At 40.7% G+C, this 25,913-nt stretch overlaps 3 protein-coding genes across 3 annotated transcripts; all 3 read left to right on the top strand.

Annotated features, from left to right (window-relative positions):
* The first annotated feature begins 4,091 nt into the window (after window positions 1-4,091).
* LOC115458132 (olfactory receptor 10A4-like) lies at window positions 4,092-5,033 on the top strand. Its single transcript, XM_030187984.1, has one exon. The coding sequence runs from the start codon at window positions 4,092-4,094 to the stop codon at window positions 5,031-5,033; it is 942 nt and encodes a 313-aa protein (XP_030043844.1).
* Window positions 5,034-12,000: 6,967 nt separating this feature from the next.
* Window positions 12,001-12,945, top strand: LOC115457189 (olfactory receptor 10A7-like). The gene has a single exon (XM_030186614.1). It carries the CDS (start codon window positions 12,001-12,003, stop codon window positions 12,943-12,945), a length of 945 nt encoding a protein of 314 aa, XP_030042474.1.
* A 7,108-nt stretch (window positions 12,946-20,053) lies between these two features.
* LOC115458386 (olfactory receptor 10A7-like) lies at window positions 20,054-20,995 on the top strand. The gene has a single exon (XM_030188308.1). It carries the CDS (start codon window positions 20,054-20,056, stop codon window positions 20,993-20,995), a length of 942 nt encoding a protein of 313 aa, XP_030044168.1.
* The last annotated feature ends 4,918 nt before the right edge of the window (window positions 20,996-25,913 follow it).

Raw genomic sequence — 25,913 nt, 5'->3', positions numbered from 1 at the left:
CCACTAAGCTACTAGCAACTAGGCTACTCCTCCATCATAAATGTAAACTGTAAGCCTTGTGGGGACAGGATAATACCTATTGTATCTGAAAGTGTAAATTATGGAATACCAAAAACATATATCGAGAAATATTCGCACTAATGTGCATCAATTGTAGTCTTTTCTCCATTTAGTAAAATGACTGCCTCTTCTAAAATAATTCTGGAACTCTACACAATACACATCCTGACCTGGACGTATCAATTTTGATTTCAATGTTCTGCCTTAGCTTTCGAAGGTTGCCCTTCGTCAGATCGGAAATAAGCAAATTTGCTTATTTCCGATCTGACGAAGAAGGGCAATATTCGAAAGCTAATCAAGAAATGTATTAAGTTATGTCCAATAAAAAAGGTATCATCTTATTTTCTTTTCCATGTTTTATTTTGTTTGATTTCTATTGATAACCTTAAGAGTGGACTAACACGGCTACCACACTCCTCTACTTAATGTTCTGCCTGAAATAGGACTGAACATCAAGAGAATCATTTTTGTCCACATGGCTTGTGTGGTAAATTACAAATTTTATTGTGATTTAGAAACTGTTTCTCTATATATGAGTGGAAGGAAGTATGTTTTAAAAAACCTTACGAAGAGTAAATTACACTGTTCTCTCTCTCTCTCTCTTTTGTAACTCACAGTCTTTGATGGAGAATTTCTAAATTTTTGAAAACAGAATTTCGCCACTAATTAATATCCAGGGAAAAGGAAATGCATCGAATAATTAAGATGCTTGCAATTATCCATTATAATTCCTTCTATTTCTATATAATGACATGTGGATCAGTTGTATTTGTAGATGGAAAGCAATACATTTATATTGTCTGTTCATATTGACATGAAGAACCTTTACAGCAGTGATACGTTTTATGGGACCAACACAAGTTTAGGGAATCTTTCTTTTGCTTTAATAAAGTGCAATTCTTTGTTTTTTTAAAAAGAAATAAAAATCAAAAGGATGATAAAGGTTGTTTGTAGAATCCATCCAATCAAAATTCATTTTTTCTAACATATTTTATTCAACTGGATTATTTGCAGACTGTGTGATATGCTGCATTGAACCAACTACACAATAAATTTTGACAAAAATTAATAGGAGGCATGAGCTTTTGATTAAGGAACTCATCTACGGTCCCTTGATTGGGTCATTATCGGTGAGAAAATAACAAAGCAAATGTCAGTTGAAAAAGGTATTAATATGCTTGGAAACATATCATTGATTGCAAACAAGATGTAAATGCATGAACAGAAACGTTGCAGAGATTGGACTGTAAATGTTTCCAGTTCTGCGATAATACGAAGGAAAGATTAGAAGATGCAGAGTGGGATGAGATAGGTATATTAGAAAGAAATGAAAAAGCTATGCCGATAATGAGTTCATTAGAGAAAAATGAAAAAGCTACGCTAATATACGAGTTTATAAAAGAAGAACAGAGTATTAACTCATTGTCGTGTATAATATTTGCAGTGGTACAGTCGCTTAGATAATAGGAAGACCATCTATCAATCAAGTAGATATGTTCTCACTACAAGATAAGCAACAGTACCTATTGCTAACTCTTCAGTAGGGAAAAGAGTTCCTTTGATAAACCTAAACATGATACTTATAATGCAAGGCTATCTTGTGTAAAGAGGGTTACCTGCCAACTATTCTTAGTAGCTGATGTTCTCTTTAATTCTGTTTTCGCACATGAGCTGTTGAAACATGAAGAGGAACTAAGAGAGCATTCAATGAAGGCAAGGTGGAAGAATGGAAAAGACATAGTTGCATTAGATCTGAAAGAAGAGTTATTTACTTAATTTGCTTGGTGATCGTAAAAGGTAACTGTTCAAAACTAACCTGTTACAAACAAACGGTCAATGAAGAGAGTGTGTATGTGGTAATAGTGATGGTTTTAAGTGACATCACCAGTTCACAAGCAATGGATAGAACAGAATGGGTAAATTTCTAGATAACAATGGTCGTAACAGATAGTGTTTTCAGAAGGACTATGTGTTAGTTGGAGGGACACAGCTTTCAGTGAGGGGCATGCTTGAAATATACCTGAACTGTGACCAATGTAGAAAGAATAATTAACTATGATACGAATCAGTTTGGTTGTATATACTAGAAAATACATTTGTGAACTGTTTGATTAAACTGTTCTACAATGACCATTAAATGTTGTTAATATGTCACTGTGAACAAGCAGAAAGAAGTAAAGAGAACTAGATCTGAATATAGTATCTAAAAGTAGGGTAGGATAGGTAGGAAGGCTTATCACAGAGTTGATGAAATCCCTATCCTAAATTTATGATATTAGCAAGCCTTTTGTTGTAAAGAAGAGTTGAGGGACATTGGAAGACTGAGCAAATATTTGCCAGGTTTTTGTGGTCTGTGTATGTAGTGTCTTATATTTTTATGCTTATTCAGTATGTTTTTATTGTAGTTCAACATGAGTGTTTAACCTTGATTGACAGCCTAAACATCTCCTTAAAATAAAAATGATAACCAATAAAAAATCATACTTGGTGTACTGTATACCTCTCAACCATATCTGATCAATTTCTTGAACTTCCACTCCTTTATGACTCAACCATCTATCCTGCCCCATTCTCGAACTTTAAGATGCCTCGACTAAGGCATTTCCCAATAAAGGTACCACCTATAAAGGAATGTATACATGAAGGTTATCATACAGGAAGGTTCCCCCTCAAAGCAGACTTCCCATAGACTGGACACTCTCTGACTCCATTCTCATTCATCCAGAATGTATTTGTACCATTCTTGAAGGTCCCAACTGTCATTCATAAAAGGGATCTGAGAGTCTTTCTGCTGTCGCGTCTTCAGCTTGCTAAATGATGTTTTACCAGTGCAATGCTAAGAGAAATTCGGTGGCTCCTAGTTGTGTCATCAAGAAGGCTCTCGCTTCTCTTCTGCCTGGGACTCTCCATTATGCTAAGAACACATTCCAGGAATGGAAGAGAGGTTGGAGAGAAGTCTGGCCTTTGATGGGGTGCCTTAGAGAGTAATCTTCATAGGATGAGAAGGAGGGTGAGATAAATAAGATAAATTGGGTGCATTCGTGGGGTATCTTTGATATTCTGGATTGGAGCATGATTTGGAGCCAAGCTTTGATGAGGTGTGGGAGGCACTGGAGCAATGGATCTGAAGTGATATATTAGAACTGCAAATCTCCCATTACTGTATGAAGGAGTGGATAGGAGGTATGACATCTAGGCTGCTAGGTATCGGGACTGTGAATAGAGGCAATTGATATTTCAAAATACATAAATAAATACATCATGGTGATGATTTTGTGTATATGTGAAATGTGGCTGCGGAAGATGTGAAATCAGGGCTCCCAAAATGTAAGGGGGGGCAGTGCTAAACATGACATTGCCAGTGCTAAGAAAACTTTTCACTTTGGGACCGTTGGTATAGGTGATTTTGACCGCAGCATAAATATTAAACAGAAATAGCTGATCCAAGGAAAGGGTTACCATTTAGGTCTTAACAGGAGTGTATAAAACTGTGCCTAGGAGAAAGAACACCAGACCAGTTTATTGTGAATTTACCCATTAGGGCGTTATGTGTGATATTTCCTCATTTAAATGTGGGCAGATCCTAATTCTTATGCTAGTCCAGTGGCGTAGGAAGGGGGGGGGGGCTGTTCGCCCCGGGTGCATGCGCTCGGAGGGTGCCGGCCCCGCTGGTTTCCTGCTCTCTCTGCCCCAGAACAGGTTATTTCCTGTTCCGGGGCAGAGAGAGCAGGGAACCAGCGGGGCCGACGCAGCTCCGAGTGACGTGCACTCGGAGCAGATCGGCCCTCATGCAGGTAAGAATGCGGTCCGGGGGGGGGGGTCGCTCTGGAGGGGGAGTGCGCCGCAGAAAGGGGGTTGCGCAGCGGCGACCCGCCCCGGGTGTCATTAGCCCTCGCTACGGCACTGTGCTAGTCTCAGGTAAGGTAGGATAAATTACAAAATGCCTTGCCTTCTCTAAATCCAATTAATGGCTGAGAAATGTTCTGATAAACTATGGTCTCTACACCATTTTCAGATTAAACAGAAAAGAAATGGCATTGGAAAACCAAACCTTTGTGACTGGATTTATTCTTCTGGGATTCTCAGATCTGTCTCCGGCGCTGCAGCAGTGTCTTTTTCTGCTGTTGTTTTCCCTCTACAGTCTCACCTTGGTGGGGAACCTGCTCGTCTTTGCAGCCCTTACAATAGATCCCGTCCTCCACACGCCTATGTATTTCTTTCTCAGGAACTTATCCTTCTTAGAGACTGGTTTTACGATGACCACAGCTCCTAAAACACTGGTGAACCTCATGGCTGACGACAGAGGCATCTCATTTCTGGGATGTGCCTTTCAAATGTATTTTGTATTTATTTTTGGTGCTGAGGAATGCGTGCTTTTGGGGATCATGGCCTACGATCGCTATGTCGCAATATGTAACCCCCTACGTTACTCCATTGTTATGAGTAATAAAAGGTGTGTTCGTATGGCTGTGGGTTCATGGATTATGTGCGTTGTCTTGCAGTTTGGACAGATCACTTTCATATTCAGTTTGCCTTTCTGCAGGTCTAAGCTAATCCGTCATTTCTTCTGTGATATTCCAGCCGTATTGAGGTTGTCCTGTACTGACACTTATTTTAATGACGTGTTTCGTCTGACAATCACTGTGTTTCTAATACTCGTACCATTCCTGATCATTCTGTCTTCTTACATGTACATTATCTCCACTGTGCTGAGGATGAATTCTAGAGAAGGAAGGAGCAAAGCTTTCTCAACCTGTGCCTCTCACCTTACTGTGGTTATCTTATTCTATGGGACTGCTTTGATGGCATATTTGCAATCACACGCAAGCACGATGGATGATAGAATTTTTGCCCTGTTTTATTGCTTTTTCATACCACCATTAAATCCGCTGATTTATAGTCTGAGGAGCAAAGAGGTGAAGGGGGCATTGAGGAAAAGAATTTTTGGGAAAATACAATTTCTCTGCAGGTAGTAATCCTCTGAGTTGGACAAACATAGAGAAATCATCCAAAAGTGTTGCAGTCGAGAAGAGTTTGAGGCCACTATAAGTCTTTCTTTTCAAGATGGACCTTGATAGCAGAACGTTTTGCCAGAAAAAAATTGGTATTTGTGCTACATGAGCATAAACTGAAATTTTAAGTTGAAATCTATTAAAGAGCTTGCACAAGTTCACCAACCCTTGATTTCCTCCCATCAGCCCTTTGGTTTGCACTTTTCTCTCCTCACTATCTCATCCCCTTTAACCTTACCTAATTCACAAGCTTCTGTACAAAGACACATATTCATACTACTTCAACTCTGCCTTCTCATTCGAAACAGTTACGCACCATAGATTTTCAGTTTTGCTTCATATTTTATTATGTACAAGTGGTAGATATTCAAACTCAAAGGTAGGGGAGGGTCATGATTTATCAGGATCATTGTCATCATTGCAATGAATTAGTTTGGCCATGATGCACTATAGTCTCTCAAAAACCCTATTGTGGTCAGCAGGATCTGTGGAGGACTCAGCCTACCCCTTAGCTAACAAGAAAAGCCAAAATTCTCCTAATTCTATTTTGTTTTAAAATATACAATGACTATTTTATCTGGGCACCAGCCGAACAGGTGAGACGTGAAGATGATGGGGAGAGAGTATGAGAGAAATAGGTGACAGAGGAGATAAACTGACACATACTTGAATTTTGGAAAAATAGACCTGTCTTTCTGTACACAAGGGAAACATACTTATAAATAATAGGTCCCTGTTGTCATTGCCATTACTAATATGAATAAACACCACTGGACACATTTAAAGACCTGATGCTGGGTCTCAGAATCTTCTGTGATTTCACCAGTTGTTTTGGTTTGAGCCTATTTATTTGAGCTGAGAGGCACTAACAGACCACAAGGTGGCCATGGGAGAAAGGATGACCAGACCCTGGTGTCTTCAAGGTGGGAGGAAGTGGCAAATGTTTCGCTGAGTCACCTTCTTAGATGTTCCATTCTGTTCCCATGTACGGTCTCTAACCCAACTCTCTCAAGGGCCTAACAGAGACAAAAGACAGCATAGTAATATAGTAAATGACAGCAGATAAAGACCTGCATGGTCCACCCAGTCTGCCCAACAAGAGCAACTCAATTTACATGATATGCAATACTTTATATGTATACCTGAGTTTGATTTGTCCTGTAGAAGTCTGCAAATTCTCTAAATGTATTAATTTTAATTTTAAGCTACCAGGACCTCTGTTCTCCTTTCTGTTGCTTTCTTGGATTATAATAGATGTCCTACTTTCTTTCTCTGCACTGACAAGCAATGCGTAGTAATATGGTAAATAATGGCAGAACAAGACCATCTGGACCAACCAGCCTCCTTTGTTATTTTGTCCACTCTGATATGAATAATTCCCAGCTGACTGTCATATTGTCTCCTTCTCCAACACTGATTTTGTTGTCTCATCTTTTGGCACCACCATTATGACTGTGAAAATAAGAATATAAGACGTACCACGCAGCTTGAGAAAAAAAGATTCATTGAGCCAAACATGTTTTCCAGCTGCTCCTCAAGAGTTACCAGTTTCCAAAATGAAAATGCCCGCTGCCCTCTTGTGGTAGTGTCTCTGTACTACCACTGGATCAGGATGCCAAATAAAGAAGTTATGGTTTGAAAGGGTTATTATTTTATAAACATCCAGGCTCTACCACCTCCACTAGGAGACTAAGAAGGTATAGTTAACTTTCTGGGAGTAACAGAGCTTGCACGAACTTATTTTTTAAAGGGTTCACAACTTGGAGGGTTATTATATCTAGCAACCAGATGGATACGCTTGACGGGGAATACATGTGACTTCTTGTATCCCTTACCCTAATAGGCCATCAGGGATTTTGGACAGTAGGCTAGGGGATAGGCTTTTCATTTTTTATACTACCCCTTTTATGTTGCCAACTGGGAGTACTGGACAATTGGTTAATGGGCTGATGCTACCAAGAGTGGCAGGAAGATATAAGTACATAAGTAATGCCACACTGGGAAAGACCAAGGGTCCATCGAGCCCAGCATCCTGTCCATGACAGCAGCCAATCCAGGCCAAGGGCACCTGGTGAGCTTCCCAAACGTACAAACATTCTATACATGTTATTCCTGGAATTGTGGATTTTTCCCCAAGTCCATTTAGTAGTGGTTTATGGACTTGTCCTTTAGGAAACTGTCTAACCGCTTTTTAAACTCTGGTAAGCTAACCGCCTTCACTACGTTCTCCGGCAACGAATTCCAGAGTTTAATTATGTATTGGGTGAAGAAATATTTTCTCTGATTTGTTTTAAATTTACTACACTGTAGTTTCATCGCATGCCCCCAGGTCCTAGTATTTTTGGAAAGCGTGAACAGACGCTTCACATCCACCTGTTCCACTCCACTCATTATTTTATATACCTCTATCATATATATATATAATGGAATTGTGTTTACCAAGCTTATATCTTTTTGATTTAAGCATTATGCTTCAGTCTACACCTTAGGAATTCACAGTGAACAATTGAAAAGATAACATTGTGGACAATGAATACAGGCTATCCAACAAAGTAATTGTGATGGCTATTAGCAGTAATTAATATCTAGGGACAAGAAGCATGAACAAATACCTCCAACCTCTCTTAAAGTACACTCAAGGATAAATTCAAGGAAGAGAATATCACTAGCAGACAGAGTTGGACGATGCCTATTGTGAGATCTTTAAACAAAATTATGTTTGATTTTTCAAGGTCTTCAGACAAAATGGGCCAGAGTACTTAAACAATAAGTTAGCCCTTTAAACACCTTTAAGACCTCTGAGGTCCTATCGAGGATCATCACTATCTGTACCTTTGTCAAAAGACATTGTGTGATGTGGTAACCGCCAGCGAGCCTTCTCAGGAGTAGCTCCCACACTCTGGAATGCACTCCCAGAGTGGCTACTTACAACTCAAGACTATTTCTACTTCAGGAAGCAGATAAAAGCCTGGCTCTTCTCCCACTGCATAGGGTGACTGACTATAGACGCATTCTGCTCCTAGACTAGTTTCCTACACACACCGTAACTTAGATCAGTTCCTTTTCTCTTGCTGAACTACACAATGAACTTGCCTTGAGTTTAGCCAACCCTCAAATTATCCCAACTGACTTTGTACCACGCAACTTGTTCCCATCATATATCTGTTCTTGGTCCCTCAACTATATGGTAAGTCCTATTGTAGAAAATCGTTAGCATCATATCTATGTTAGTTCAATGTTCTAATGCATCTCCACCTACCTATTATCTGTAATATTTTCTACTTATATTTTCGATCATGCTACTTTCCATGTAACACACTAACTGTCTCTCCTAATCTACTATCTACTAATAACGACACATTGTAAGCCACATTGAGCCTGCAAAGAGGTGTGAAAATGTGGGATACAAATGCAATAAATAATAATAATAATGCTTATTAGGTGTATCATAAGTATAATGCTAACATTGTATTATATCTCTGGTATTTGAATTCCAGTGCTGTTGAATGTGTATATTTTTGATGCTGTTTCATGGTAGTTCTGTTATTAGGTTTCAATTTACTGTTTTTAAGTTTACTTCTCATTTATTGTATTTATATGTATTCTTGGTTACTTTACTATTGTTATGCTGTTGACAAAATTATAGGTTTTGTGTTAAGCTGTACACCACCTTGGGTGAGTGCATTCATAAAGGCAGTTAATAAAAAAAATGCTGGATGGGTATTTTGAGGCCTATGCAGGAAGCTCATCCTAAAATAATATTTTACATGACCTGACAAAAAAAAAAAAAGAAAAAAAGGGTTATTTTGCACATTCATATACCTCTTAATGAGTGATGTCTAGATATTGGCAATTGGTAATATACAAGTAGAAATGTGTGATATGTATTTTATGTTCAATTTTATACATCAGAGCCTACAATACATACCTCACATTGCCATGCACACATAAGTACATAAATAATGCCATACTGGGAAAAGACCAAAGGTCCATCGAGCCCAGCATCCTGTCCCCAACAGCGGCCAATCCAGGTCAAGGGCACCTGGCAAGCTACCCAAACGTACAAACATTTTATACATGTTATTCCCAAAATTGTGGATTTTTTTCCCAAGTCCATTTAGTAGCGGTCTGTGGACTTGTCCTTTAGCAAACCGTCAACCCCCTTTTTAAACTCTGCCAAGCTAACCGCTTTCACTACGTTCTCCGGCAACGAATTCCAGAGTTTAATTACGCGTTGGGTGAAGAAAACTTTTCTCCTATTTGTTTTAAATTTACTACACTGTAGTTTCATCGCATGCCCCCTAGTCCTAGTATTTTTGGAAAGCGTGAACAGATGCTTCACATCTTTCTTCATAATTCAATCGCAACCAAGCGGTTCACAGTCAAACATAAAAATTAATGTTTTTTGATACTTGAATCTATGCTTATCATCTCTCTCTCTCTAAAAATATAACAAATAGAATTATTCACCTTTATTTTACTTTGGGATTTCTTGATTGACATATTTGCACATGCCAGTCAAGATATCAAGTTCAGTTTTCAAATGTATTTTGGGGGATCATTTTTGAAAGGTTGTGCACATTTTTCACATGAAAATTGCAATGTTTATTTATGTAAATATCATTCTGTGCAAGTGGCAATTTTAGGAAACTACTATTTACACCTGAGAGGGATGTGTTGACGGCATGCATTGAGTAGACCAGCAGAGAGTTCATGTATTTCCAATTTTATAATGGAAATATACACATTTTAAAAATCAAGATACCAGCCTTTAAACCTTCTCTGAGATAGGCGTTAATTGTCAGCTAACTGCTTGTTTTACCCTGGGGTTTACAACAGCAATTGACTGGCAATTTTTCTTACTGTTCGGCTTGTGAAATTGATCAGTTCCATTTATTCTGTAGGTTACAAAATCCACTACTTCCAAGTCATGTAGGTGGTAGCATTTTTGCAGACTGCCATGTCAGGATACTGAGCTTATAACTATATTTGTTATGAAAATGGCTGTCTCTGCTGGATGTGCTGGCATCCTTGTGGATATTTTAAGTTTCAAATTTTAAGTTTATTAACAAGCTTGATATAATTTTTTTTTTTTTGTTACATTTGTACCCCGCGCTTTCCCATTCATGGCAGGCTCAATGCGGCTTACATGGGGCAATGGAGGGTTAAGTGACTTGCCCAGAGTCACAAGGAGCTGCCTGTGCCTGAAGTGGGAATCAAACTCAGTTCCTCAGGACCAAAGTCCACCACCCTAACCACTAGGCCACTCCTCCAATGCCTAAGAGAAAAACTATCCAAGCAACTCAGAATACAAAACTATGACTTTCACAAACCTGAGGTTTTCTGAACAAAGGTGTAGCCAAAAGGAAAAGGTCTGTTCTGAACTAATTTCAGATTTAACATTTCCCTTTAACCCCAGTTGTATAGTAATTCTGAGAACATTTGCTGGGATTTTGAACTTTGACATGGGAGCAGAGTGGAGCTGGATACCAGACCTTCAAATTACTACTACTACTACTACTATTTAGCATTTCTATAGCGCTACAAGAACTCGGGAGCTTGAGGGAGCTGAAACAAATGTATTTTTTGCCCTCCTTTCAACCAGATAGACATATGTATGTGCTTAGTTTTAACGAGAATTGCCTCCAGAGTATGCTTCCACCTGATCCCTTCTTCAAGGAACCTGAAAATTTAGAGGACTTCCTCAAACATTGGGAAGAGGCAGTCAAACTGGGCTTGTTAATTTTTTATTGATCCATATCAATTAAATATTGTTTTCCACATACGTATCTGCTTCGTTTGGTGTCCATCTTGGAGTTTGCAGATCGATTACCCTGCTGTTTTCTTGGACCATCCCTATTGGGTATACTTGAACCTGTATTGACAGGTATCATGTCTTTTTCACCGTGGAAAGACGTGCTTAGTTTTAACGAGAATTGCCTCCAGAGTATGCTTCCACCTGATCCCTTCTTCAAGGAACCTGAAAATTTAGAGGACTTCCTCAAACACTGGGAAGAGGCAGTCAAACTGGGCTTGTTAATTTTTTATTGATCCATATCAATTAAATATTGTTTTCCACATACGTATCTGCTTCGTTTGGTGTCCATCTTGGAGTTTGCAGATCGATTACCCTGCTGTTTTCTTGGACCATCCCTATTGGGTATACTTGAACCTGTATTGACAGGTATCATGTCTTTTTCACCGTGGAAAGACGTGCTTAGCTTTAACGAGAATTGCCTCCAGAGTATGCTTCCACCTGATCCCTTCTTCAAGGAACCATGCTGAAATCATCTTCCTTCTTTAACCCTGTCCCTATCCCTCTAATAATAACTAATTTCTCCCATCCTCCCCCATGCTGGTATACCTTGCAGTCCTATGTTATTTCCCCTGTACTCTGCTTCATCTCACCTTCTCCACTCCTCCACCCCCAAACTTAGAGGTAGCAAGTCTTGGCAATGTTATGGTGCCCGCCCCCCCCCCCCCCCCCCCCCAGGCGAGTCCAGGGGACAATGATCTAAACATCTCAACTCAGAAGTTTGTAGTTCTTTTCAGTCCAAATTATCTTGACACTGATAGCATTTCACTCAATGCTAGTTCAGAGGAAACTAGTCACATGCTCGTATCTTTATGAGTTTATCTTGTTGGGCAGACTGGATGGACCGTACAGGTCTTTATCTGTCATCATTTACTATGTTACTATGTTTTTCTTATTTCAACTTCATTCAGAAAATTGTGTGCTGCTCCCATATACTCTATTGTATGTGGTTGAGTTTCATTACAATCGTATTTGCATTGGTTATAAAAAACATTTTCACAACCTGCAAAGAATCCAAGAATAATATGACTACTAGAATCCTACCCAATAGCATGTTTAACATGTTTTAAAAACTGTGGTCTCTTTATCCATTTCAGGTAATACAGAGAAAGAATGGTGCCAGAAAATGAAACACTTATTACTGGATTCAAGCTCCTGGGGTTCTCGGACTTCTCTCTACAGGTACAGCGATACCTTTTTATTGTGTTCATTCTCTTCTATATTCTTGCTGTGATGGGAAACCTGCTCGTCTTTACCATCCTCACAGTGGACCCTAAACTTCATACCCCCATGTACTTCTTCCTCAGGAATTTGTCCTTCTTGGAGATCTGTTTCACAACAGTTACGATGCCCAAGACACTGGAGAACCTCTTGGCCGAGGACAGAAGCATCTCATTCTTGGGATGCGCCTTGCAAATGTATTTCTTCTGTCTATTTGGCACTGAGGAATGTGTGCTTCTGTGTATTATGGCCTGTGATCGTTATGTTGCCATCTGTAATCCCTTGCGTTACTCCACTGTTATGAGCAATAAAAGATGTGTTTACATGGCTGTTGGTTCTTGGATTATGTCCATTGGCTTGCAGTTAGGACAGATAACATTCATATTCAGTTTGCCTTTCTGTAGGTCTAAGGTAATCCACCACTTCTTCTGCGATATTCCAGCTGTATTGAAGTTGTCTTGTTCCGACACTTATTTAAATCACATAGTACAGCAGACATCCACCGTGATTTTTATATTTGTACCATTTTTGGTCATTCTTTGCTCTTACATTCACATTATCCTGACTGTGCTGAGGATGAATTCCAAAGAAGGACGAAACAAGGCTTTCTCAACCTGTGCCTCTCACCTCACTGCTGTTACCTTGTTCTATGGGACTGTTTTGCTTACATACTTGCAACCAGCTAAAAGCACTGCAGATGATAGAAATTTTGCCATTTTTTATTGCTTTGTTATCCCACCATTAAATCCACTGATCTACAGCCTAAGAAGCAAAGATGTGAAGGGGTCCTTGAGGAGGAAACTGTGGGGGAAAATGCAATATCTTTGCAGGTTATGATACTTTGTGTTGAGCGAATGGAAAGAGCTCAATTATGTGTCCTTCCAACGTCAACTGAAACCCAGTCTTTTAAATATTATTTTCCCTATTCCTTTGTTTTACTTTATGATTTACTTTATTGTTTTTATGATTCCTTGCATGTAATTTGTATGTGTTATTTATTCATTTAATACACTCAATGACTTGTCTCTTTAAAGAATGTTTGAAATGAGATACTAGTGTTTAATTTGAGCACTTTGGAATTTGTGCTATGCAAGATTAAACTGAAGTTGTAATCCACTGAAGGTCCTGGAAGTTCTACTAGAATTCTCCAGCCCTTTGCAAAAATGTCCCTGGTGGTTCTTGGGCCCTGGTCACTTCTTGTTCTTCCTTGTTTGGCCCATAAAAGTTACAAATGAGTTCAACCTTGGACTCCTTCTTCCACATGGGGGTTAACTCTTCAAGTATACGGGACAGAGCTGGGTGTGCCATTAAAAAGGGATGTGCTTTTATTCAAAATATGAATAGCAAAAAGGAAGAGACAAAGTGTAGTGGGCCATGGATGGATCAGAGGAGACGGAGGCGCTGATTGGAGGAAGCATAGTTTATTCAAGGACCTGACATGGGTTATTAAAATTCATATGCTTGCTATGTGTATGCTTTAGACCCAGAGGCAGGCACCTTGTCAAAGCGCAAGCCCTGTTGGGTCCTTGAATAAACTACACTTCCTCCAATCAGATCCTCCATCTCCTTTGTTCCACACCACACTTGCTTTTAGTGACTCTGTCTGCGTTGCTGATTCCTTCTGGTTTGTCCATTTCCTTTTAAAATATGAATGATATTAACAATGTTGCCTTGGTTTCATTTTCTAAAATGAATTAAAAAAAGAGTGAATAGATATTGTTTATTATTTCATTTTGTTTACTGTTTTCCTATCTCCTTTGCCAATGAAACCCATGGTGCCATAATTAAAAAAAAAATTGGGGCTTCACTCTTGTCCCAATTATCTACGGTACCACCAGAGATGATCAAGCAGGCACAGGAGGCCTAATGTGAAGGGGACTATGGATGAGTGATTGGAATGGGGGCAGGGCTTGTAATGTTGTGTGGGTCTAGTGGGGTGGGGTCTGGGTAGTGGATTGAAACTTGTTGGGAACACCAGGATGGAGGGGAGCAGAGGTGAAAGATACAAGGCAGAGCACCAATTTAAAAGAGCTCATGCTCTCAGACCTTTCATGCTTCCCTTCCCCAGCTGACTCTCTCTCTATTTTCATGCTGTAAAACAGGCTGGTGTGAACTGTTGCTGAAGGACAAGCCAAGCTTGAGCACCATCATTATAGCTCCCACCCTCTTCCTAGTCTTTCTATTTTTCTAGTTTGCAAAAGACCTAGACTTGTACTTTCCAATACCTGCTTTAAAAAATATACCTAAAACCAGTTAAATCCATATATGAAACAAATGTATATATATGAAGAAGAATAGCCACATTTCCTTAATATTCTTGACTTTTGGAGCCAGTATTTCCAGAGAACCGATTTACAATGTACAGTTCTCGAGAACCAATTAAGAAATGTACAATGTGGGGATTCTTGTGGGTGTGGTTGACATTGAATAAGAAAGTGCTCAAATAGCATTTGATAATTTGTATACATACTTTTCCTTAATTGATTTTCCTTTTGAAACCTGAGATCAAATGTATACACTACTACTACTACTACTATTTAGCATTTCTATAGCGCTACAAGGCATACGCAGCGCTGCACAAACATAGAAGAAAGACAGTCCCTGCTCAAAGAGCTTACAGTCTAATAGACAAAAAATAAATAAAGTAAGCAAATCAAATCAATTAATGTGAACGGGAAGGAAGAGAGGAGGGTAGGTGGAGGCGAGTGGTTACAAGTGGTTACGAGTCAAAAGCAATGTTAAAGAGGTGGGCTTTCAGTCTAGATTTAAAGGTGGCCAAGGATGGGGCAAGACGTAGGGGCTCAGGAAGTTTATTCCAGGCGTAGGGTGCAGCGAGACAGAAGGCGCGAAGTCTGGAGTTGGCAGTAGTGGAGAAGGGAACAGATAAGAAGGATTTATCCATGGAGCGGAGTGCACGGGAAGGGGTGTATACACTGGCACAAGTACGAAAGAACTTACAAGATTTCCTCAAGGCCGCGTCATGACTGGTGGGTAGGGTAAGGAAACTGTGTTCACTAGGTTTATACCTCATTTCTTCAAACACTATGCATCACTCACAATGAACAGTAGACATCATATTATTATAAATGATCAAGTCAGTTTGGTAAGGTCATTGTGAAGGTCATTAGCAGTAATTAATATCCAGGGACAAGAAGCATAAACAAATACCTAGAGATGTCTTAAGGTACACTCAAGTACAAATTCAAATGGGAGAGTGTCACAAGCAGCTGAATTTGGATAAGAATGATGCCTATTGTGAGATCACAGGAGAGGGAGCCACAGGAATAGAGTGTAGGATCAGGTACAGAAGGTAAAAAATAAACATGGAAGAAGACAAGAAGGTTATACAGACGGTCAGGCAAATAAGTCAGCGAATGGGCTAGTAATCAAGCTATTAAGTGAGTAGGAAAGTCGAATTTTACTGTGGCTAGAGTTTCAAGTTACTTCATAATCTTCTTTTGCTCCATCTCATTAGGAGGTAGGTGAATTCCGATAACCAACTAGCTAGATGGGCTAGTCTTGGTTTCTAGTGAACTCACCAAAATCGGGATTCTTCCATCCTTTCTTTCAGCACTTTTCTTTGGAGTTCCAACTGAAATTCATTCTGACTTGCTGTGGAATCTGAATTGTTTAGATTGAAGGTAAACATACTCTATTGCTCCTTGGAGTGTAATTTCTTTTTTGTTTCTCATTTCTAATGCATGTGCGTTCTGATTTTAATGTAGCACAGTTCAGAATTGTCGTATAAATTCTCTCAACATTTTTTTTTAATCTGCTGGTAGAGATTTCCCTTCTGCTAAGCATCTTTTTTACATGACTGAAATCTCTTTGACGACAATTTTTTGGGGAATTTCAAGTCTGGTGTGTTATCAACGTAGAGTTAACTAATTACCTCATCTCAGCAATTTTAAAAAAAGGAACCAGATTGAATCCCAGCAGAGTTTGCATTTTAGTGAGCCAGGTCAACAGTCCTAGAATTTGATCAGAGAATAAAGGCTGAGTTCACTGTGGATTGAACGTAACCCCTTGGGTATTGTTTAATCTGAACTGTATTGGTCATAAAACAATGTAAAAAGATCTAGAATGGAAGTTTTATTTTAATTGGTATTATTTTTCATTGATTCCTAGTTACTTAGGGGGTGGTTTTCAGTGGGGCATTACCAGGATCCCAGGATTGAATATCCAGGCACGTCTGCTGAACCAGAGGTTAATCAGGCACTGGCCAATATTCAGACTGGTGCCTGGTTAACTATTATTTATACTAAAAATATATCAAAAGGAAACTGGTTCCATTCATTCACTGTACTTATAAATACAGAACACAATTATCAAAGTGCAAGTCAGAGTTCTTCAATTAAAGGAGGAAATCGCCTCAAGAACAAGCCCCTCCCACAGATAAAAAATGGGGTAAGGGCTACAGCTTCATCATCACGGGCGTTTCTATAAACCTCCTCTTTTTTTAAAACATTTTTTTGAAAGTTATTTTTCTAAATGCTCTATAACAAAGCCGCTCTGCCGAGTATACTGTATAAAACTTTTTAACTTAACTTCGGCTGGCTGCAGGCTTTCTCCTCCCAGACCGTGATTTAACTGTGGTCAACGGTCCCGTTTCACATTCCGCTGCTTCAGGACCACAGCCATGCAATCACCCAATTCTTCGGTCATAAATCCTGTGCATAAGGAGGAGAAAAAATTTAAATCCTTGTAAACTTTCTACAAAAACAGTTTGTTTAATTCTAACTCTGCTTACAATCCGTTCAGAAATGCCGACGGTAGCATGAAGGGCAAGAGTGTTTGAACATGGCGGGCCTATAAATGCAAATTGTGACATCACACGCTGTCATCAGTGTCCAATCACAATTCTTCAGGCTGCAAAAGGACATACCCCCATTGGTGAGTGAAAATCAAAAATCAAAATCTCTTTATATATTAAAGAAAATGCATCCATTCAATCTTTCCATTCAAGCCCACAGGATTCATTGATTTTAGTCGAAAAATCCATTGCTGCTCTTTTCTTAACAGCCATAATCGGGCTTCTTCTCCCTGTAAACGCCAGTCAACTTGTTGTAAAACTAGACATCTGAGCGTGTTGAAGCTACGAGAAAATTCATTGCAATGTATGGCCAAAGGGGACGTAGTCTTCTTTGTTGAAATAACACTTTTGTGTTCTATGAGACGGACATATAATTGTCGAATGGTCTGACCAACATAGATCTTGCTGCATGGGCACTGAATACAATAAACGACTCCCATGGATTTACATGTGGTATTAGTATATAGGGCATATCTTTGTCCCGTAGTGGGATTGACAAATTCTCTTGTCTCAACCATAATGGAACACATCAAACAATCACCACACTTTCTGTGTCCATTAAAAGTCATATTTCTCTGAGAGTTAGATCTTGACGAGCATAAAAGCTCTTTTAAATTATTTCCTCTGCTATAAGCCATTCTCACTGCAGATTTCGCAAATTGAGGTAAGGTTTGAACGATGTTCCAATGTCTCCTAATAATGTTCGCTATTATTTATAACATTTATACCCCCACATTTTCCCCACCCACTGGCAGGCTCAATGTGGCTGACATCAGACCGTAAAGGCAATCGCCAATCCGGTAAACAAACAAACGAAGTATAATAAGAAGAATGGGAAGGATAGTAATTACAAAGGGGAGAGGGAAAAGAGGGGAAGGGTAATAGAGTCCATGAGGTCCATAAATAAATTATATTCCAGGAGTTATGGATGTAAGATGGGGCCTTTAGGATACGCCTTTCCAAATAAACTGGTCTTAAGAGATTTCCTGAAGTTCAGATGATCATGAATAATAACTCACACATAAGGTCAGGGCAGCTGTTTTACCGTCCAAACTCGAATCATTTTCTTAGCCGGTTAGTTGAGATATTCAGTGGCACTAATTGGTTAAGTGCCATTGAATATTGATGACTACCTTTCTTAGTGGGGTTTAACCCAGCAGGAGCCCCTCATGCCAACTTAAAACCTTTTGAATATTGACCCCTAAGAATAAAGAAAGTCATCTGTCCATCAAGTCTTATCAACTGATAAAAGCTACCACCAATTTTGATGTGTTATTCTAGGGGAAGTGAAATAATGCATATTCTGTGATTCCCCCTCCCTCTTTTTGCCCTCATCCTGCTTCTTTGACCACTGCCCTTCTCTTCCTATCTTTGTATTAATCATTCTTGGTGCGAATGGTACACTCTTTCCTATCTTGAATTTATAGTTCTTTTTCAACTTTCTGTTATTCATTTTACTTTGTAAAACCACCTTGATCTGCCAGTTAACAGTGAACACTGTATATTTTGATCAGTTGTACTTCAATCAGAACTAATATCGCACGTATTTCAACACATGAACTCAAGATATTGCAGTGTATTATGATAGAATAAAAAAAATAAGATGGATGAATGGTAAAGAAAACATTGAAGACACTGGATTTCCTACAAGTTATCAGTCATTTTATCTTGCAGTTTTTTTTAACCAATGCAATCCTGCAGAAGAAACCAGGTCTGTGGAGTCAGAGTCGGTTGAAGATTTGCTGTACCGACTCCACAGCCCTAGAGGAAACTTTGCAAAGGGACTCAGCAGTAACAGGTAACTATAACTCACAGAACTATATTATCTCTTTAATAGAGAGTGTTAAGCACTAACAGTTCAATATTTTTTCACTCTCATGGAATTTTGCTTTTTTCTGTTTGCTTTCCTCGTGTTGAGGAGTATAGTGTTGAGCTGAAAATCAACAGGTGAATAGCCTAAAGTAGCTTAAAATACTCAATTCATAACAGAATGAAGCAGTCAATAGGATTTTGGCAGAATAAAATGTGTTAAGATGTTATTTTTTAGAAGTGATACATACAAACGTCAACAGATAAAGGCTCATTTTTGCTGCTCACCAAGTAGCACAGGCACTAAACACCCTACAGTGACGATCCTAGGTCGGCTGCAACCCGGGGCGGATCGCCGATGCGCACCCCCCCCCCCCCGGGTGCATTCCTAGCTCCTGGGAGCAGCCGCGCGGCTCTCGGCTCCGCTGGCTCCCTCTGCCCCGGAACAGGAAGTAACCTGTTCCGGGGCAGAGGGAGCAGGGAACCAGCAGAGCCGACAGGCATGTGGCTGCTCTCTGCACCCCTCCAGCAGCGTGCACCCGGGGCGGACCGCCCCCATCGCCCCACCCTTGGTACGCCACCCTATCCAGATATTTAGCGCCAGCCACAATTTGGATACTGGGGCTGAATATTTGGATTTTTTCCCCTTTTATCTGCACTGGCTGGCTTTCCAGAATTGATCTAAGAATATTTTTACGATTACTCCCGGATTCTACATATGGCGCCTAGATTTCCGAGCGGAAACCAAAGCGCATTCCATAACAATGAGCCTAACATAATTGGTTAATAAGCCAATCAGCACTAATTGGCATTCATTAGAATTTATGCACACTACCTGCTAAGCATATTCTGTAATGTCGTCCGTGTAAATTCCAATGTGAGCTGCCAAAAAGAGGGTGTGGCCATAGGCGGGTCATGCCAGTATTTACACCAAATTTTAATTGGCGTAAATAGATGCACCTACAGTTAGGCGCTGCCATGTCGCTAGGTGTATTCTATGAATAAGCCTAAGCGTAATCTATAAACATTGCCTAAATCTAGGACTGGTTTTTGTATATGCCTAGGTGGAAATAATTTCAGTCCTGATTTTTCAGGTGCCAAATGTAGAATCTACTCCTTAATGTATAACTGGCTGAGTGAGTGTGGACTTTCAAAATCAGTTGTGGTCTTGAATACTTATCGATCATGCCTGTACATTAAAAGTTCTCCCAACCTGCAAAGAGAAGAATAATGTGACTACTAGAACCCTACCCTTTAGCAATCAGAGAAAATGTATTAGCAAGCTTGGGTCTCTCTTTCTTCCTCAGATTATACAGCGAAGGAATGGTATTGATAAATCAAACCATGGTTACTGGATTCATCCTCCTAGGATTCTCGGACTTGTCTCTGCAAGTGCAACGATTCCTTTTTGTGCTGATACTTCTCTTCTACATACTCGCTGTGATGGGAAACTTGATCGTCTTTACCATCCTCACGGTGGACCCTGTCCTTCATACGCCCATGTATTTCTTCCTCAGGAATTTGTCCTTCCTGGAGATCTGTTTTACAACGGTCACTATCCCCAGAACACTGGCAAATTTCTTTGTCGAGGACAGAAGCATCTCATTCCTGCCATGTGCCTTCCAAATGTATTTTGCTTTTTTTTTCGGCAGTGAGGAAGGCGTTCTCCTTGGTATTATGGCCTATGATCGTTATGTCGCAATCTGTAACCCCCTACGTTATTCCACTCTTATGAGCAATAAAAAGTGTGTTTATTTGGCTGTGGGGTCCTGGATGATGTGCCTTGTCTTGCAGTTTGGGCAGATCACGTTCATATTAAGCTTACCTTTCTGTAAGTCTAACATAATCCATCATTTCTTCTGTGATATTTCACCTGTACTGAAGTTGTCTTGTACTGACACTTATTTTAATGACATAGTCAGATTCGCAGCATCTGTGGTTTTCCTACTCATCCCGTTCCTGATCATTCTTTCCTCTTACATTTACATTATCTCCACTGTACTGAGAATGAACTCCAAAGATGGAATAAGTAAGGCTTTCTCTACTTGTGCCTCTCACCTCACTGCTGTTACTTTATTCTACGGGACTACCATGCTTGTCTATTTACAACCAAGTGTAGGATATACAGATGAGAGAATATTTGCTGTGATTTATTGCCTGATTAACCCAATGTTAAATCCTCTTATTTATAGCTTGAGGAGCAAGGAGGTTAAAGGAGCCCTAAGAAGAAGAATGTTGGAGAAAATGTTGCTCTTTAGGTTGTGATCAAAGTTCCCTTTAAGGTGCCTTGTAGTCCACCACACATTTATATTAAAAACTTATATATATATAACATTAATTAACTATCCTGCTTATTTTCGAAGGAGAAGGGCGGCCATCTTCTGACACAAATCGGGAGATGGGCGGCCATCTTCTGACACAAATCGGGAGATGGCCGGCCTTCTCCTACGGCCAGCCAAATTGGTATAATCGAAAGCCGATTTTGGCCGGCTTCAACTGCTTTCCGTCGCAGGGCCGGCCAAAGTTCAAGGGGAGCGTGTCGGCAGTGTACCGAAGGCGGGACGGGGGCGTGGTTAAGAGATGGCAGGCCTCGGCCGATAATGGAAAAAAGAAGGCCGGCTCTGACGAGCACTTGGCCGGCTTTACTTGGTCCATTTATTTTAGGACCAAGCCTCACAAAAGTGCCCCCACTGACCGGAGGGAATGGGGGATCACCTCCCCTTACTCCCCCAGTGGTCACCAACCCCCTCCCACCCTAAAAAAAATATAAACATTTTTGTGCCAGCTTCTATGCCAGCCTGAAATGTCATACTCAGCTCCATCACAACACTATGCAGGTCCCTGAAGCAGGTTTTAGTGGGTTCTGCAGTGCAATTCAGGCAGGCGGATCCAGGCCCATCCCCCCCTACCTGTTACACTTGTGGTTGTAAATGGGAGCCCTCCAAAACCCACCCGAAACCCACTGTACGCACATGTAGGTGCCCCCCGTTACCTTTTAAGGGCTATGGTAGTGTTGTACAGTTGTGTATAGTGAGTTTGGGGGGCTCAGCACACAAGGTAAGGGAGGTATGCACCTGGGATCAATTTGTGAAGTCCACTGCAGTGCCCCTTAGGGTGCCCGGTTGGTGTCCTGGCATGTGAGGGGGACCACTGCACTATAAATGCTGGCTCCTCCCACGACCAAATGGCTGGGATTGAGATGGCCGCCATTAGTTTCCATTATTGGCGAAAAGCAATGCCGGCCATCTCTAAGTGCAGCCCAAATGTTGAGATTTGGCCGGCCCCGACCATATATCGAAATGAAAGATGGACAGCCATCTTGTTTCAACAATATGGTTGGCTCTGCCCCTTCCTGGGAACGGCCCCATAGATGGGCGCCCTTTTAGATGGCCACCCCAGTTCGATTATGCCCCTCTACGTGGTTTACAACAAATATACATGAAGGCGTATTTTCAAAGCACTTAGGGAATCCTTTTACGAAGAAGCAGCAAAAGGGAGCCTGCGCTGGTGGCATCAGTGAGTGTTTTTGATGTGCGCCGAAGCCCCCTTTAACCTGAGTGGGTAAAAGGCAGGGTTTTTTTTTAAAGAAATGGATGTGTGGCAACTGCTTCACGATGTTGCTTTGGTTTAAATTTGTAAATAAATTTTAAAAAAGTGAAATAGATATTGTTTATTATTTCATTTTTGTTTACTGCTTTCCTATCTCCTTTGCCCATGAAACCCATGGTACCATAATTTAAAAAAAATTGGGGCTTCACTCTTGTCCCAATTACCTACGGTACCACCAAAGAAGATCAAGCAGGCACAGGAGGCCTAATGGGAAGGGGACTAGGAATGAGTGATTGGAATGGGGGCAGGGCTTGTAATGTTGTGTGGGTCTAGTGGGGTGGGGTCTGGGTAGTGGATTGAAACTTGTTGGGAACATTAGGATGGAGGGGAGCAGAGGTGAAAGATACAAGGCAGAGCACCAACTTAAAAGAGCTCATGCTCTCAGCCCTTTCACGCTTCCCTTGCCCAGCTGAGTCTCTCTATTTTCATGCTGGAAAATAGGCTGATGTCAGCTTTTGCTGAAGGAGAGGCAGCCATGTGTGAGCACCACCATGATACCTCCCTCTCTCTTCCTAGTCTTTCTATTTTCCAATACTTCCTTTATAATAAATATATCTAAAATCAGTTAAATCAATATATAAAACAATTCTATATATGAAGAAGAATATCAAAATTTCCTTAATAACTAACTTGTTAGTTCGATTCCCACAGCATCTCCTTATGTCTCTGGGCAAACCACTTAATTTATTTTAGTTACATTTGTACCCCGCGCTTTCCCACTCATGGCAGGCTCAATGCGGCTTACATGGGGCAATGGAGGGTTAAGTGACTTGCCCAGAGTCACAAGGAGCTGCCTGTGCCTGAAGTGGGAATCGAACTCAGTTCCTCAGGACCAAAGTCCACCACCCTAACCACTAGGCCACTCCTCCACTAGCAACATTCCATGTAGAAGTCGGCCCTTGCAGATCACCAATGTGGCGGCGCAGGCTTCTGCTTCTGTGAGTCTGACGTCCTGCACGTACATGGGGCAATGGAGGGTTAAGTGACTTGCCCAGAGTCACAAGGAGCTGCCTGTGCCTGAAGTGGGAATTGAACTCAGTTCCTCAGTTCCCCAGGACCAAGGTCCACCACCCTAACCACTAGGCCACTCTCTCCCTCCATTGTGCTTGGTACAAAATAAGTACCTGAAGTATTTGAACATAGTTGCAAAAACCTCAGAAAGGCGGTATATCAAGTCCTATCTCCCTTTCCCTTAGTCTCTCTCACACAAGGATTAATACGGGCTGCACATACTGCAGCAGGGCATGTTTATCCACTCCTACCCTAGCTGAGATAATATTTAACCATCTCTCTGTCCTCATGTGTACCTTTCATCTTATTTTCTAACTCATCTTACTCTCTTACCTATCTATATGTTCCATCTTTGCTTATACCCTACATTATCAATTAAAATGTTCTATTATGTATTGTGTTGACATTGTAAGTAGTATACTATCAGGCTTATTTTCAAAAGAGAAGGGCACCCATCTTTTCGACACAAATCGGGAGATGGGCGTCCTTCTCCCAGGGTCGCCCAAATTGGCATAATCGAAAGCCGATTTTGGGCGTCCTCAACTGCTTTCCGTCATGGGGATGACCAAAGTTAATGGGGGCGTGTCGGAAGCATAGCGAAGGCGGGACTGGGGCGTGCTTAACCCATGGGTGTCTTCGGCCGATAATGGAAAAAAGAAGGGCGTTCCTGAGGAACATTAGGCCGACTTTACTTGGTCCTTTTTTTTACGACCAAGCCACAAAAATGTGCCCTAAATGACCACGGAGGGAATCGCGGATGACCTCCCCTTACTCCCCCAGTGGTCACTAACCCCCTCCCACCCTAAAAAATGTTTTAAAAATATTTTTTCCAGCCTCAAATATCATACCCAGCTCCATGACAGCAGTATGCAGGTCCCTGGAGCAGTTTTAGTGGGTACTGCAGTGCACTTCAGGCAGGCGGCCCCAGGCCCATCCCCCACTACCTGTTATACTTGTGGTGGTAAATGTGAGCCCTCCAAAACCCACCACAAACCCACATCTAGGTGCCCCCCTTCATCCCTAAGGGCTATGGTAGTGGTGTACAGTTCTGGGGAGTGGAGTTTGGGTGGAGCTTGGGGGGCTCAGCACACAAGACAAGGGAGCTATGTACCTGGGAGCTTTTTCTGAAGTCCACTGCAGTGCCCCCTAGGGTGCCCAGTTGGTGTCCTGGCATGTGAGGGGGGCAAGTGCACTATGAATGCTAGATCCTCCCACGGCCAAAGGGCTTGAATTTGGTCATTTCTGAGATGGACGTCCTTGGTTTCCATTATGGCCGAAAATCGGGGACGACCATCTCTAAAGGTCGACCTAAATGTTGAGAATTGGCCGCTCATCTTGTTTCGATAATACGGGTTTCCCTGCCCATTTGCGGGGACATCCTGCGAGGACGTCCTCTGGAAAACTTGGGCGCCCGATTATGCCCCTCCACGCCATACTTTGTATTGTTATTTGAATATTTTGAGTGCTGTAATTATCTATTGCTTATCTTTGATTTATTCTTACTGTACACCACCTTGAGTAAATTCTTTCAAAAAGGTGGTAAATAAATCCTAATAAACAAATGTACAATGGGGGGATTCTTGTGGGTGTGGTGGACACTGATGAACAATTGCTAAGATATGTATACATCGAATAAGAAACTGCTCAAATAACAAGTGATAATCTGAATACTTTTCTTTAGTTGATTTTCCTTTTGAAACCTGAAATCAAATTTATATACTGGTACAAGTATAAAAGAACTTACAAGGTTTCTCAAGACCATGTCGTGACTGGTGGGTAGGGTAAGGGAATTGTGTTCACTAGGTTTATACCTCATTTCTTCAAACACTATGCTTCACTCACAATGAACAGTATATATCATATTATTATAAATGATCAAATCAGTTTGGTAAGGTCATTGTGAAGGTCATTAGCAGTAATTAATATCCAGGGGCAAGAAGCATGAATAAATACCTAGAGATTTCTTAAGGTACACTCAAGTACAAATTCAAATGGGAGAGTTTCTGCAGCAAATGAAGTTGGATAAGTACGATGCCTACTGTGAGATCACTGGAGAGGGAGCCACAGGAATAGAGTGTAAGATTAGGTACAGAAGGTAGAAAAAAACCTTGGAAGAAGACAAGTTAGTTATACAGACGGTCAGGCAAATAAGTCACTGATGAACGGGCTAGTTATTAAACTATTAAGCAAGTAAAGAAGTCCAACTTTACTGTGGCTAGATTTTCAAGTGACTTCGTAATCTTCTTATGCGCCAATTAATTAGGAGGTAAGTGAATTCAGATAACCAACTAGCTAGATAAGCTAGTTCTGGTTTCTAGTGAAGTCACCAAAATCTGGATTCTTACATTCTATCTTCTGTCCTTTTCTTTGGAGTTCCAACTGAAATTCATTCTGACTTGCTGTGGGAATCTGACTTGTTTAGATCGAAGATAAACATACTCTATTCCTCCTGGAGTGTATTTTGTTTCTCAATTTTAATGCATATTCATTCTGATTTTAATGTAGTACAGTTCAGAATTGTAACATAAATTCACTCAACATTTTCTTACCTTACTGTGCTGGT

Source organism: Microcaecilia unicolor, chromosome 14 (assembly GCF_901765095.1).
Source record: "Microcaecilia unicolor chromosome 14, aMicUni1.1, whole genome shotgun sequence".
NCBI classification, from domain to species: Eukaryota; Metazoa; Chordata; class Amphibia; order Gymnophiona; family Siphonopidae; genus Microcaecilia; species Microcaecilia unicolor.
The sequence above is the reverse complement of the archived record's forward strand: the minus strand, read 5'-3'. Positions and strand labels throughout refer to the sequence as shown.

What these genes read in the sequence shown, in the direction of transcription:
- LOC115458132 (XM_030187984.1), top strand. Translation starts at nt 4,092, where the DNA reads ATGGCATTGGAAAACCAAACCTTTGTGACTGGATTTATTCTTCTGGGA.
- LOC115457189 (XM_030186614.1), top strand. Translation starts at nt 12,001, where the DNA reads ATGGTGCCAGAAAATGAAACACTTATTACTGGATTCAAGCTCCTGGGG.
- LOC115458386 (XM_030188308.1), top strand. Translation starts at nt 20,054, where the DNA reads ATGGTATTGATAAATCAAACCATGGTTACTGGATTCATCCTCCTAGGA.